The 16,718-nt window shown below is 30.7% G+C and overlaps 2 protein-coding genes across 2 annotated transcripts in view; both read left to right on the top strand.

Annotated features, from left to right (window-relative positions):
- The window catches only part of LOC114340468 (nuclear FMR1 interacting protein 1-like), a 33,105-nt gene extending 19,878 nt beyond the window's left edge, over positions 1-13,227 (top strand). The window contains exons 3-4 of the mRNA XM_028291216.2: positions 8,167-8,686; positions 12,488-13,227. Coding sequence (XP_028147017.1) covers positions 8,167-8,686; positions 12,488-13,179 — 1,212 coding nt within the window. The 3' untranslated portion in view covers positions 13,180-13,227. The remainder of the gene's footprint in view (positions 1-8,166; positions 8,687-12,487) is intronic.
- LOC126887942 (uncharacterized) overlaps positions 1-16,718 on the top strand; it is a 500,758-nt gene that overhangs the window by 460,443 nt on the left and 23,597 nt on the right. The gene's annotated exons all lie outside the window — the stretch shown is intronic.

Genomic DNA, 16,718 nt, shown 5'->3' with positions numbered 1-16,718 from the left:
GCAGTAGCTGAACTATCTAAATTAATTGGATATCTTTACAGGACAGTAGCAAAAAGTCAGCTGAATCAGAGGTGAAAAAAAATTCTGAAAATCAGCCCTCTGGGCAACAATAGTCAAGTCTCAGTTCAGTAGCTGAGACTTCAGTTAAGAAGTCACTCCTGCTTAAGTTGGGCCCCACATTTAACGTTAACTGAAAATACATTTGGCCTCTTAATTTAAAATAAATTCAATGTAATTTTAACTTGGTGTAATTGTAAATTATGAAATTTTGTTCTCGTATGTCTGTGGATCCATGATTGTATAGTGATAGAGACATTTATTTATTAATCATGAAATACCTACATGTTTGCTTGTTACAAGCAAAAATTAACTTATAAATAGTATTTTTTATTTTCGTTCTGGGTTGCAATATTTATTTATGTTCTGAACTCGGTATCTTCATCATATGAAGATATATCTGTGTAACAAAATAGTATTTAATAAAAAAGATTCTTAAAATCCATTATTGAGTTTTTGATTTTTTTCTTAAAAATACTTTAAGTAGTATTATTTTTTCCTGGGCTAGTTAATGTTAAGATTTTAATATTAGTGTAAATATGTTAGAAAGATTCAGCTGAACTTAAATTAAGCTTTTCTAAAATGACAGTGATCATTTTTAAGAACATAGATTTATTCTTATTCAGCTGAATACTTTTATAAATTTGATCAATTTAAATCCACTAAATTGTAGATTAATATGTCTTTATATCTAAAGTAAATTTGTGTTTCAATTAAAAATATTTATTGTTATTTTTCTTAGTGCTAAGAACTTTGAAAGCATATTTTTTTTATTAGTTAATAATAATAAATATATCGAGGGTATAGGAGCAGATTGCACTAAGTCAAAAATCACTCTTTTGAGAAAATCAAGTTTTAGTAAAATTTTTAAATATAAATCAAAATTACACAAAAAGTATTACTTTTAGTTTAATTCTATTACTTGTATAGAAATAGGAATGGTATTTTAAAGAATGTGGTATATTACAACTACAGTTATTGTTTTTGGTTAATTAGTAATTATTTTTTTAATAAATAATGAACTGACAGTTCATTCTGCTTGTTCATAATGTTACTATTTTACACAAGTAGACACACAACTAATCTCATTTTAATGTTAATTTTAGTTGTATCAATTTTACCATTAATGTTTTATCCTATAATCTTAGACAACTAGAATTTCGGCATTAAAACAATCCTATTGAAAAATAAAAATAAAAATGGACAATAGAAATTTTCAGAAATTTAGTTATTAGATACAAAAAAAATACAACAAGCAAATACATAGATGATTAGTCTTCTTTATCTAGACCAGGGCATTTAGGATTTTTAAATACTGCACATAGAAACTTGTAACTTTTTGAATTGTATTCAAGATGATGTCGGAAAAAAAACCTACAATAGAAAAATGGATGGAAATGCATACTTGCATTTTAAAAGTGAAAAGAATGCATCCAAAGGTGCATAAACATATCCAAATAAGTGTATTGAGGGCCAGATTTTGTCACTTGATGGTTTTTTGGTCTCTGACACCAGCAGAACCGGCCACCGGAGCACCAGGTGCCCAGGTTCACTGCTAAGGCACATGATCTGGAGTTTCGTGGGTTTTCGGCAAATTGATGCAAACAGATTACTCGAGGGTTTTTGCGGCCGCTGAATAAAAAATACGACATCAGAACCGACCCCCGATGCACAAACACTCTCCAAACTCTATAAGGTAACATGCCTTAGCAGTGACGTTGGGCACCAGGTGGTCCGGGTTCATTTCTGATGGCGTATTCATACTAAGTAACCCTAAAAACCGCCTAGTAATCTATTTGCATGCATTAAGTGCCGAAATCCCTCGAAATTTCGAAGATGGCGTGACCCTAGATACCAGGTGTCTGTTCTGAAGGTGTATTCGTCTTCAGCACACCCAAAGACTCCCTGAGTAATCTGTTTGCATCAATTTAGTGCCGAAAACCCTCTAAACTCCAGAAGATTGATGTGCCTTAGCAGTGAAACTGTGCCCTAGGTACCCCGAGGGTCGGTGCTGGTGGCGAATTTGTATTCAGCGACCCCAAAAGCCCCCGAGTAACAAAATCTGGCCCTTAATTATCTTGACATGTTTATGCACTTTTGGATGCAGTTTGTGCCCTTTAAAATACAATTATGCATTTCCACTCATTTTTCTATTGTAGATGTTTTTCCCGACATCATACTGAACACAATGCAAAATGTTGCAAGTCTCTAGGTGCTGTAGTTAAAATCTATTTACTCAGGTGATTTTAGTGCTAAATGATCTAATCTGAATCATAGACATAGGTTCCGGCAGAACATTGATAATTTTTTCATCAATGGACAAATCTTCGTACTACCTGTGAAATACTTCTGGCTTCTGGTACTTTCTTCTCGCATAACTGCATTAACTTATTCTTTTTGGCACAATTAATTTTAATCGGCGTAGAGTATAATTTTGGAAAATTTTCAATATTCAAAAATAGTTGATTAGCACGGCTTGACCTATGAGTTGTCACATTTATGGCCCTTTAATTAGGTAAACCGTTTCTCTTTTCGTACATTAACCTTTTGATTTAAATCTGACGATAGGTATACAGATTGTGCAATCAGAATGTTGTAAGTCAACGTTAATTCAGTGTTGTATGTTCGGTTTTCGCAAAAATAGTACAAGCAGACTACATTAAGAGTACTTAATGCATTCTGCTAGTAAATGAAACGGTCAAACTGACTTAGTATTAATTTTTTTCTGTTATTATAATAAATACGACTTTGTGTGTTTTTGCAGTATATAGAGCATACCTTTTTATATACGACTGCATTAATAGTTAAATAACTAAAAAAATTGACTTAGTGCGTTCTGCTGGTATACCCTCGATATCTTTAGTTCATTTTACAAAATATTTCTTTTAATATTTTTTTGTTGCTTTCAAATTTCAATATACAAAATGTTTATTTCATGATATCTTTTACTTCCAAACAAATATGTTGGCACTCTTATGGTTAAAATTTTTACTACAATTAATATCATTGCTAAATATGTTATTACACTTTAATTTCTTTTTAGATTAATATTCAACAAATATTTTCACTTTTATCTATTGATTTTCTATTGAACTCTTTCTGGTGAAAACTCCCAAAAACGTGAATTTAATAAAGTTTGTTGATTCTATTAGGCTCCTATTATATGACCTTATTTGTTTGAATCAGTGTTGGAAATCTTATGTCAGTTCCTTTAGAATGCTGTTTTCACTTTCACAGCATTTCCTCCTTCCCACAGTCTGACTCATTTGTTCGCCTCTTATCAAAACATATTCCCGATACCTTCAACTTAAATATTTTCCTCTTACTGTTGCCATTGGTCCAGCTGTCTTTCTTCTTGATCACTGCATGCATGCAGTTGTGTACACTAGTCCAACCTGCTTTCTTTTCGGTCATTTGTCTCACTGTCACAAAATTCACATCTGTCTCTCTTTCCATTCTGCTCGTTTCTGCTATCTATCTGTTCCACTCACAACATTGTATGTGTCACAGTGCCTGGGTGTCTGCAGTATAGACATTCATTCTGTCAAGCCTTTCTGAACTAGAGAGGTAAGCCCTAAAACATTCGTGTCTTTTGAGCACCTGCGAATAATCCAGTGTCTGTGTTCACAGTCGAACCAGTCTCTTTGTTCGGGAACAGCATCTTTGTCCACTGTGCCACATTCTTCGTGTTGTTCCATTCTTGATGCCATCTTTGACTAGAATGGTGTAATGGTCTCTTTGTTGAATATTTTACGCCATTATAAAAAAAATTAATTTTTTGTAGTAAAAATTTTTTAAAAGGTTTGACATTTTTGTTTAAATGGTTTGACACCAAAAATGTTATTATTTTTAAATCATACGTTTTTGTATTTTTGTGTGATGATCACAAAGTGTGACGTCTGGTAGATGAAAAATTTTACTTTCTTCTGAAAATATACTGTGGTATTGTTCTGCAGACACAATTACAGTAACTAAATTTTTCAAACTGCTCAGGAAAAATTGTGAAAACGTAAGTAGCCTCAATTTATTTCTAGTTTTATAGTAGTCACACTCAAACTTGTATGGCAGCAAGTTAATTTCTATTGGATGACTCAATTTGTTTAGTGTTTTCTACTTAACTACTAGATCTGACCGTTTTTAGAGACCACAGCCAAATAAAATATTAATTCAAGATTAATTGATTTTTTATAAATACTGGCTTATACCTTATAGAACAGTGAAGTAGAGAAATGAAAATTTATTTGATTTAAACAGTGCTGATACATCAAAGCTAAGTGATTGGTACATTTGCTGGAGATTTACTTTGTTAACAGTAAAAATTGAATGGATTCTTATACTTCATCAAGTGTTTAAGTTTGGATACAGTTTATGTCTGAGAAGAAATCTATAGAAGTGCTGTTAAGATTTGATGGTGCTTTAGGTAGGATGTATAATCAGAATGTTTCACATTTCAAACATACATTTTCATTTCTCTTCTTTAATTTTTGTTTTCTAAGAACGGTCAGTGCTTTTATCAACGAAGACACTTATCAACAATAATAAAGTGAAGAGTTCTTTATACAATCATTGGAGAGATTTCCACCTCAGACCCAACATAGTGAGAAACTCAGTTTCTCAGGAATTTTGAGTAAGTTACATAATATCTTAAATCTTCTGTTATATTCAGATACTCAGACATTTTTTCAAAGTAGTTTTACAAATTGGATTTCATCACGTTCGTCTGCTTTTGTTTTATGTTTTCTTTCCTTTTTTGATGTGTTTTATTTGATCAAAGTGAATGTTTTTATTGGTGACTCAGTTTTACAAAAAAAAGTGTTTCACGCGGTTTCTGAGAAACATATACACTCCTGATTAAAAAAATTGCATTTTGTCTGATTTTTTTAAATTGCTGTAGGTGTTGAGTAGTTTAAATAAGGAGCATGTAAACATTAATAATAGAAATCGTTTATTTAAAACGCTAAAATAATAGTAATAGGAAAAATAGGTACCCCAAAAGGAAGTAATAAGTAATGCAAAAAATTAACATTGTATGAAAAATTAAATAAATCAAAAACTAACATTTTAATTGGCCACAATTGGCTGTTTTTAAGGTTTAGTATCAAGTATTGCCTCCCCTACATCTGTGGAGGATTTCAATATGTCTAGAAATACTTCTAATATGTTGCTGAATCTGTTGCGGTATATGTTTCCATTCTTTATCCAACGCTATTTTCAGCTCTTGAATCGTTTCTGGCAGCGCTTGCCTTTTGTTAATGTTTTTCTCTAAAATGTCCCGTAAATGTTCTAATGGATTCATGGCAGGACTACAAGCAGGCCAATCCAAAACAGAAATTCCGACTGTATTTAAGTAGACCATGGCAATTCACACAGTATATGAATGCGCATTACTCTACATAAATAAGACATTATCCTGAATGAATAATATATATCCTGTGAAATATAGCGAGGTATGATCGAAGCGAAGATCGGTGGGATATGCGCATTTTATCAATGAAATTCGATATTTTTAAGACATTCCAGAAGCCGCTACAGATTAAATGTTTTAACAACCCATTAATCATTCAGAATTAGTTGACGGATATTAGTACAGTTAAAATAATTAAGACGATAATGATTTAATGAATGAAATTTAAAGTTTTTTCTACTTTAATGACAAAAAAAGCAAGCTCATTAACAGAACCCAATTAAAAATTATTTTGCAAATCATATTTGAAACATTTGGTTGAAAAATCTCATTTTTGTTGGCAAAAAAATATATTAATTTGTCTGGGCCAAATTACAGTTCTGTTTATCTTAAAAGGGATATGTTACTATCAACATTTACACAGTGTTGCCAAACTGAATTTTGTTATTTTAAGTGTAAATTTTCCCAGCGATCTCCGAGGGTACAAAAATCATTATCCGGGTCTCCTCCATACACGTTCGCGTCCGTTTTGAGATCGTAAGCAAAAATGTGACTCATTAGACAACATTACCACATCCCATTGATGAACAGTCCAGTCTCCGTAATTATTCATCAATCTCATCCTGTTAGCTCCATGACCTGATCTTAATTTTGGTCATGTTGCTGGCTTATGAGAACGTAAACTACTCTTCTTACAGTTCGTGTAGAAATGTGAGTTCCTTGATCTTTTAGCAAACGAGAACATTTGACGTCAAAGTGCGATTCTGTAATGAGGAATTCTTTAAAAAAAAACATAGAAGACATAATAAACGTGAAACTTATCGTAAATGTATTAAAAAATATTGTTTGTCAAAATTTTGTTTCAAATGAACGTTTTTTCTAATCAATTTTTACTTTCTGCCCATTAAAACCACTATACACTGACAAAATTAAAAAACATACAAACGTGTCATGTACAATAACAGGGTACATGGTTATCCATTATATTTTGATCCCACTGTAAACTGCTTTATTTACGAAATTAGAAAAAAAATGTAAAATAAAAAATTTATTCGATTTTTAAATTATGATTTTTTGAAATATATCGCGTACTAGTGACGTCATCCATTTGGGCGTGATGACGTAATCGACTTTTTTTAAATGGGAATAGGGGTCGAGTGCTAGCTCATTTGAAAGGTTATTCAATTCCCTATTCAGTAATATTAACATTAACATGATTATACAGGGTGTCCAAAAAAAATTTAATTAAATTAATTGACACAAAAAGAAGAATGTATGTAATTTATTTAATTCAAAATACATTCTACTGCTGTCAGAAAACAGAAATAAATGTTTATTGAACAAATAAACATTACTTTTCACTTAAATTAATGTTCAAGCTGCCCCCCATCTGTCTGTTGGCGGTTTGAACATCGAATTTAAGCAAAATTCAATGTTTATTTGTGCAATAAACTTTTATTTCTGTCTTCTAACAGCAGTAAAAGGTATTTTAAATTAAATAAATTACATACATCCTTCTTTTTGTGCCCATTAATTTAATTCAAAAAAAATTGGACACCCTGTATAATTATATTAATGTTTATATTACTCAATAGGGAATTGAATAACCTTTCAAATGAGCTAGCACTCAACCCCTATTCCCATTTAAAAAAAATAGTCGATTACATAATCACGCCCAAATGGATGACGTCACTAGTACGATATATATATCAAAAAATCATAATTTAAAAATCGAATAACTTTTGTATTTTACATTTTTTTCTAATTCTGTAAATAAAGCAATTTACAGGGGAGTCAAAATATAGTGAATAACCCTGTACAAGTGTACACTAATTTTTTTGATCAGGAATGTATCAAAATAAATCTTCGTTTTTTGAAATAAATTCATTTATTCATCTAATTTTGTTATTTAATAACTTTGAGCATTGGTTCGACAGCCTCACCGGATGATACGCTACACAGAAAACAATTAATGCTAGGATATTCTAAAAATTAATTCAAGAAGAATGTCTAGTTCAAAGTTTATGTTAAGATTGCGGACTTATCAACTTGTCAAGTTATACAATTTTTCTATAATCTCAAATATTTGGAAACAACAGTCCGTAGTCAGTAAGGTCTTTACATATACTTCACAAAACATCTACAAGTAGTATATGTATTACTGTAACATTTTTTTGGCGGAATATTTCAAATAAAGATACCTAAAGTTTATTTTACATACATTTTTGTTACTTCATGTACTGGATAATTTTTAATATTGATAAAGAGTGAGAAAATTTTTAATGCATCATTGAGTAATTATGCTATCATTTTCCATAAATGAACATCATCTTGATCTGATGAATACTATGAAATGATTTCAATTTAGCTATTGCTTCTTGGCTTGTTTCAGTTAGAAGCGACATTCTACAAGCATAAAAGTTATGAAGTTTGTGTCACAAATACCATTTGCTTTTATTTGTCAATTCATTTGTAAATAGATTCATTCTGAATTGTCCAAGTCTCAAATGCTCTTATTACCCTATATAAAAAGTACTTTGTTCTTAAAAATCATTTATCTTTTAGTTAAATAATCTTTGTGTGAAGAGAATATATAGATTGTAAGTACCTATAATAGTGGAAATTTTGTGAACTGATATCATTAACCGCCATAAAAAACATTCACATATATATTTACACTAAAATTTAACACTGTTTTCTATTAGATAGGTAATTTCGAATATAAGCACCCTGAAGATGAATACATAGAGGATATGTATGAAGAGAATGAGGATTTCAACGAAACTGATGAATATATAGAATACGAAGACTATAACTATGAAGAAAACAGTCAATATTATGGAGAAAATGACTGTTACTGGTATCAACAAGAAAAGCAAGAAATTCTTTTTACATGTGAAAGTTGTGACAGAGATTTTTATAATCAAAATCAATATGACAAGCATATGTCACAACACAAAACTTGTAATTTAGACGGATGTACATTTACGGCTCATGAAAAAATGTTGGAGAAACACATTTTAATGCAACATGCTACCGGTTTGTATGACAGAATTAGAAATATAAATACTCCAGAAGATATAGCTAAGTGGGTGGAAGATAGGAAGAAGAATTATCCCAGTAAAGAGAATATTATGAAAAGACAGATAAAACAGGAAGCCATGTTGAAAAGAGGAGAAAGGATAAAAAAGAACGACAATCGATTTGGAAAGGATAAACATCGATGTAAGTATAGAATTTTAATTATCCAGATTTTACAGGGCTGGTTTTGTTGCCCCTAATTTAAATTGTAGTGTCATTAATTTAACTGATTTCTGTAGTTTTTCACTGCCGAGTAATATTTTCATTTTGCCAGAAAAAAATGTTATCATGTCCTAGATAACTGGTTCTGCTTCTTGCTGATGTTAAGAATACTTCTGTCATGGCCCATTTTACGCAATACTGCCTCATTAGTTGCATGGTCTGACTAGGATATTTTCAGGATTTTTCTAAGAACCCGCATCTCGAAAGCCTCCAAGCTTCACATACTACTTACAGTTGAGTCCGCGAGTCTTTACCCGTGCGTCATCATTTAAAGCATACGAAATAAGTCGGAAATTTACTAAACGCAACAGCAAATGGATATTATTCCGATCACGGGTTATTATAAAATTTGACGTTATCAAATAAATAGAATGTCAAATTTAAGTTTTGCTTTAAAATTTTGGTGCATAATTACAGCTACATTTGAAGTAGCTTAATAAATTATTTTATTATCTTTGATTAATAAATAAATAAATAATTTATAAAAAAATTCAATAACATATTTTCTTTTTGTTATTTTATTCACTTTGGCGGAATCTCAAACACAAGCATTCAACTGTGTCAACAATGAGGTTAGCTTTGTACGTTGTCAAAATTTATCGTAAAATAACATAAACTTATTACAAAATTTCTAACTCCAATATAAAATTAGTTGTGAAAACAACTGTTTGTATACTATAAAAAACTTCAAATTGCAAAAATTCGACAAAATAACAGCAAAAAATTCAAACTGACAGCCACAAAAGTAAATAAACCAAAACGTCAGAAATTGTACTTAAAATATGTGAAGACATCCCCAATCGTCTTTCTTTGTATCTATCTCTTTTCAATACACTGAGTCTAAATCGTTCATAAAAATAACATGTGTTTTTACTTAATAACAGACGGCAGTTGGTTTGTCATTAATTTCATGCGTGGAAGAGAATAATGCAAAATAAAAAGTATGTGTTTTATCTCACCAGGTATTAATGACGCACGGGTAAAGACTCGCGGACTCAACTGTAGGTCCGGTGTCTCATATCAGAGAATAGAATATATTATGTATGTCTTCATCAATCCATACCGACGCTTTGTTTTTAATTCAAGAGGAGTAAACTAAAAAGAAAGATTCGCACCCAAGAAAGTCACTAGAAATATCACCAAACACATCTTTTTTGGTTGATCATATCAGCCTTTGTCGGTAATCCATAAATATTATTTTATACTAATATGTCACTAAATAATTCTAAAAACAACTTTTTTTTATATAAAAACAGACTAAAAATCAGATATAATTTAATTAACCTATGAAATGCCAAGATGTCAAAATTTTATAAATGTCATTAGTGTCAAAATTTGATAACAGTGGAGTAAACTTGCCTGATGTTTGACCAATGGACATCCTAAATCTTGACGTCACAAAATTGGGAGGAGCTTATATTTGACTCCAAACAATTTTGTTTATAAGGTATAAACTCATAAGGAAAATAAGACTTTTCATTTAGGTATTTAGTTAAAGAAACGTGTCAGTTACGAGATTTTTATTCGTTTTTGTTCAGGTGAGTTAACTTAATGCAGTGATTAGATCGTAAGCAGTTTTGAGGTTATGTTTATTTTCAACCACTAAGGAATAAAAAACACCTGAGCAAAAACGAATAGAAATCTCTTAATTAACACGTTTCTTTAACGAAATACCTAAATGAAAAGTCATTTTGCCACACAAAGCACATAAATGAAAAATTCCTTCTGACCATTTAAGGCCATGGGTACATAATTCGCAAATATTTTACGGTTATCCCTACTTTTTCTGTCTTCACACGGCAAATTACGTGTAGTAAAATTCACACTGGTATGGATATGTAAACATTACTAGAATGTCATTCTACTTGAAAATGTCTTGATTAACTTGAAAGAGATGGCTTTTGAATGTTCTTGGATAACTGTTATTTGTATAATTGCAAATTATTAATTCAGTTAATAAATGTGATAATTTTTTCACTAACTATGTATTCAGTGATTGTAATAATTTATTTGTATAACAAAAACTAATACTCAATCGAGAAAAGAGGAAAAGTGTTGAAAGTGATTTTTTAATAATATATTGTTACTATGGAACATATACTTACAATTTTGAACATCTTTAACAACAAAATACTTGGATCACAGAATATATTATCCTGTTGTATTCTCTGCTTGGATCTTCCACAAATAATACACAATAAATAACTTTTTATTAAGTTCACGTCTTAAATCAATTATTTATCAAATACACTATATATCAGTAGTATATAGTATTTAATCGACAACTCAAAATATTCCCGATGCCATGTCAAATACTTAAAATTGTCACTGATTGTCAGTGTCTGACTGACAATATGCTGACAATATTCTATTCGGCTGAGTGCGTTGTAAGACAAAGTAGATTTAGAAAATATTACCACAGACATTATGTTCATTTTTTTTTCGGATCCTGAAAAAACCAATAAATATTTTTGAAAAATTTAAACGCAGAATGAGAGACTAAATTATTACCGACGGCCGAAAGTCCCTTAGAATAAATAAAAAGTTTATTTTGAATCAGATATTTGAAATTAAAAATCACACTAAAGGACATCGCACACATCTTATGGAAAATATAATGTCACTCAAATTCAATAAAATTTATACGAATAGATTCGTTTTAAATTAACGGTCAAATCTTATCATTGCGCCAACTCTGTATTTTCAATAATAAGAGCAGAAATTGATATAAATAAATCTGAAATCAAATGGGTACGTACATAAGTTAGAGAGAGAGAAAATATTTTAAAATACCCAGATTATCGGTATGTACTCCATAAATCAGCGGATTAGTTTCACTAATCCGCTTAGGCCCAGCGGGGTTTAAGCTGTTTTGAATAGCACTCAGAGCAATAATGATTGTTACTAACACTTTATGGACTCCAAAAATGTGATTTCGATAAACTTTAATTGCAATTTGCGCCGTAATTAATCATAATTGAGTTGACGCAATGATAAGAATTGACCGTTAATTTAAAACGGATCCAATCGTATAAATTTTATTGAATTTGAGTGACATTATATTTTCCATAAGATGTGTGCGATGTCGTTTTCTCTTAGTTTTTCACCCCTGTAACTTATTAAAATAAATATAGAAGTTCTCAGGGACTTTCGGCCCTCGCTAATAACGTAATATTTCATTCTGCGTTTAAATTTTTCAAAAATACTTATTAGTTTTCTCATGATTCGAAAAAATGAATCTCCATTTGAATAGCATTGCAGCCGAAAATACGTACCCATCCTCTTAACGGTACAAACAAATTGTTTGGAGTCAATATAAGCTCCTCCCAATTTTGTGACATTTGTGACGTCAGACTTAGGCTGTCCATTACAAACAATTTTTACGGCGCGGGAAATTTGAATTACTCCTCTTGGTTTAAAACAGACTAGTATCCAGCGAAAGTTTTTTAATTAAGATGCGTGTTTCATCTTAAGGAATGCAGATCTTGTCGAGCTCAGATGTCAATTTCTTATTTCCCATTTAGAATAGTTGATTAAAAAAATGCCACAAAGAAATAGCTTCAGAACAACAGATTTCAACCTCTCATAGTGAGACGTCCGGTAACTTGAGGTGAAAATTTGTCTTCTCACACACCTCACCAAAAGTGCCATGTACTCTAGGTTAAATCATTTTGATATATTTTTTATTAGCAATGAACATATACCACAGCATATCTTTTTTAGTGACCAAAGCTGTAAAAACCAAGAAGCAACTTCCAAAGAAAAAACAAAAGCGTTCATTTGTTAAAGAGAAGCAACCTGTATCTCTAATAGACGAAAAAGCTGATTGGAATGGAAATGTGTTTCCCTTTAAAGGTACCTCTGCCATCGAAGAAGAAAAAGAAAAGGAGCTCAGCGACTATGACGATGAAGAATGGAGTAGTGGGCCATCCAAACCGATGGAAATGAAATTAAATGGTGCTCTTAGTGCTCTAATGGGAGCATATATGAGTGATAGCGAATCTGAAGCTGAAGAAACAAGTGCCACAATTGTAAAAGCGACACCAGCTAATAAACAAGAACCTAAAATTGAAGGCAAATACCCAGATAGTGATGGAGAACCTCCAACAGAAGTCAAAAATCAAAAACAGAAAAATGAAGATGCTGTGATAGATAAAAATGAAGTAGAAATTTCCAATTGTACTCGTAAAAGGAAACGACAACCATATAGAAATAAGAATCATAACAAAGACCATTTTAGAAGTACGAAACCTCATGTGAGTCATAGTAAAGATAAATTTCCGTACAGTTTCAGAAAAAGGAAAGTTACATTGTTAGAAAAACTTTTACAAAATGAAATTAGGCATGAACGAAATGTTTTGTTACAATGTGTTAGGTATGTTGTAGATAATAATTTTTTTATGAACAATGTTTAAATCTATCGACGTTGACCAATTGTAATATACATATTTTTATTACATGAATATCATTTCTTATTTATTTTCCTATAATTACTTGAAAATCAGGAAGTGAGTTTTTAGAAATCCCGTATGATATCGATCTTTATCCAATATTTGTTAAGATCAAAACAGTACCTAATAACAGAAAATAGAATCGAGTTAACAATTTAATGTTATTCAATATTTTTGAATCTGATCCTGGCGAATCTTCCTTATAGTCTGGGCTGATTATCGGAGTATAGGCCATTTTTGGGAGAAGTTATTTACCAGCAATTTTATTGCTGGAATCGAATCTTATTATTTTATGTATTAATAATATAGGTATGCAAAGTCCGCAGATAGTGTGCTACTTTTTTTATAAACAAAATGGCGCCCGAAAATCGTGCTTTTTTTCAATTTTTGCTCTATAACTCCAAAGATTTTAACTTTACACCAAAAACACTCAAATAAAAATTCACCGCAATTAAATTCTGCATAGAGACCTGTTTTTTCCGATTTACTTCGACGAAAACTTTCCCCGGAAAAAGCGGGTATTCCAACAAAATCTTTAATTTTCAACTAAACTTTTAGATAAGTAATTGTTAATCAATAATTAAATAACTTGGTAGTGTAAACGCCCTTTTCGTATAGATTATAATTCCAGAATCCGATGAAAATTGAATGAACAGTTTAGCAACAATTGAATTGGTAATTAAAAAATTACGGTCGCTATAATAACGACAATAATTATGATGCATAAGAATAATATGATTTTTTCATAAAAAGACACTATACCTATCTAATGTACTTTTGCAGAATTGAAATTGGACTATTTAAGCGGCCTCAGGAATATTTAAAATTATAAAGAATTTTTTGGCTTATAAACAAATAGAATATCTTGGGAAATATTAAACTAAATTAAATTGTAAAAACGGTATTCGAAAAACAGCGGTAGAACGCTTCTTTTAAAAGAAAAAACGTTTAATTGTGATGAGTAGTTCCTGAGATACAACCGGTCAAAGTTGACCAGAATTTACGGCAAAGATATAAACAATAGGATCATAACTTTCAAGCCGTCACCTTTTTATTTTTTCCTCTTTCTCCACACCAATTTTCATATCCTTAAAATGCTCATAACATATATTATAATAAAAACTATCGATAATACGTGTGAAAATTGCCAAAAATAGCAAAATTCCAATCAAAAATTAGGTTGGAGAAAATGTAACCCTCAAAGTTCAAAATCGGTATACGTTAAAAAAAAATGCATTTTCTCGGCTTCCCATGGAGCAATTTCCTTCATTCTTTTTTTGTTCCCAAGTAACTCGAGTAGAGCCATCGAACTAACGCATTATTAAATGTCAAACTTGCTTTTGTTTTGTGATAATAAATTTATTTATTTATTATAACACAAAATTTTAATTTGTTTAAATATTTATACAGCTTTCAAATGAGAATATTTATGTTTTTAACTTTAAAAGGTACACTTGTAGTAATAGGTCTGGATCCCGCGTATGAAAAAAAAGTTGATTAATAGCAAGCTGAAAATTTGTTAATAGCTTAAGGGTGTCTAGTCGAATAAACTTTGATATATGGGAATACTGAAACAGGGGTAGTTTTAATTGTGGAACAGGTTAAAAATTTGGAACGGTCACAGCTCGAAAACGGCACATTTATTTTGTCCGACAGAACAGACTTTAAACTCTCCGAACAGAGATTAAACTCTCATGAAAAAATCAGACTGCTATTTATTACCTGTCATAATTCCTGTCATTTGACATATTCTACATGTTCCACTCATTAAAACGCCCATTTGGTGATAAATAGCAGTCTGATTTTTTGTTTAGTTTAGCAAAAAAGTTTATCTAAAAAAAGCCTACAACTGGAAAAAATATGTAGTTTTCTGTTCTTTTAAATAAATTAATCTATTATAACAAAACAAAAGCAAGGTTGACATTTATTAATGAGTTAGTTCGATGGCTCTACTCGAGTTATTAGGTAACAAAAAAATAATGAAGGAAATTGCTTCATGAGAAGCCGAGAAAATGCATTTTTTTAACGTATACCGATTTTGATCTTTGAGGGTTACATTTTCTTCAACCTAATTTTTGAAAGTCAAAATATTGTTTATAATTTTAAAATATTCCTGGGGCCGCTTCAATAGTCCAATTTTAATTCTGTAAAGTACATTAGATAGGTATAGTGTCTTTTTATGAAAAAATCATAGTTATTCTTATGCATCATAATTATTGTCGTTATTATAGCGACCGTAAATTTTTAATTAACAATTCAATTGTGGCTAAACTGTTCATTAAATTTCCATCGGCTTCTGGAATTATAATCTATACGAAAAGGGCTTTTACATTACCAAGTTATTTAATTATTGATTAACAAATACTTATCTAAAATTTTAGTTGAAAATTAAAGATTTTGTTGGAAAAACCCGCTTTTTCCGGGGAACGTTTTCGTCGAAGTGAATCTGGAAAAACACGTCTCTATGCATAATTTAATTGCGGTGAATTTTTATTTGGGTGTTTTTGGTGTAAAGTTAAAATGTTTGGAGTTCTAGAGCAAAAATTGAAAAATCGGGCGCCATTTTGTTTATAAAAAAAATAGCACACTATCTGCGGACTTTGCATACCTATATTATTAATACATACAGTAATAAGATTCGATTCCAGCAATAAAATTGCTGGTAAATAACTTTTCCTTGTATTTTGCTAATTAGCCCAGAGTATTATGAGATGTAGTTGATGTCATTTTAGGTAGTCTGGTTCAAATAACTCGGCTGATTAGAGTGGGCAAACCTAACAAAAATGGCATTCAATCTCTGCAAGCAGCTGTAAACTCATTGTTGACCTTTTCCTACCCTACCCCTATTCCTAAATTTTCAGATTTTAATTATTTAAAGTTTTTCTAAAACTTCTAGAATTCCCAAATAATTTAACAGGATTGTTTGTACCGTTGGGTAACATTTATGAGTGTTTGTGTGAATTTGTTTCACAGTCTATTGGATATTGAGTCTAAAAAATAAGTTGCTATCGGTTTAAATATAATAGAAATTTTTTCAAATAACGGCGTAGGCGCAAAATGTCGGCTTCAATGCTTTTTAAATGCATTCATTTTTTTTTTTCGAATTCTGAGAAAACTAATAAATTTTTGAAAAATTTAAACTAAGAATGAAAGATTACATTATTACCGAGGGCAGAAACTACCTTAGAATAAACAAAAAGTTTCGTTTGAATGAGATATTTTAAATTAAAAATCCCACTAAAGGACACCGCACACATCTTATGGAAAATATAATGTCACTCAAATGAAATAAAATTTACATGAATAGATGCGTCCTGAAAGTTCAATAATTTGATACCATTGCGCCAACTCTGTATTTTGGTTAACAAAATTGAGCGTAAAGAGTCAAAGAGAGAAAAAACCATCTTTTGGTTCGCTTACTCCATAAATCTTTCTCGAGGGGTTAAGGCAGACGCTTACTCTTATCTTTTCCTATTATTATTGATAATAAAGTAGGTATAATT

The sequence above is a fragment of the Diabrotica virgifera genome, chromosome 7 (assembly GCF_917563875.1).
Source record: "Diabrotica virgifera virgifera chromosome 7, PGI_DIABVI_V3a".
NCBI classification, from domain to species: domain Eukaryota; kingdom Metazoa; phylum Arthropoda; class Insecta; order Coleoptera; family Chrysomelidae; genus Diabrotica; species Diabrotica virgifera.
Note: the sequence above shows the minus strand (reverse complement) of the source record. Positions and strands in the feature narration are given on the sequence as shown.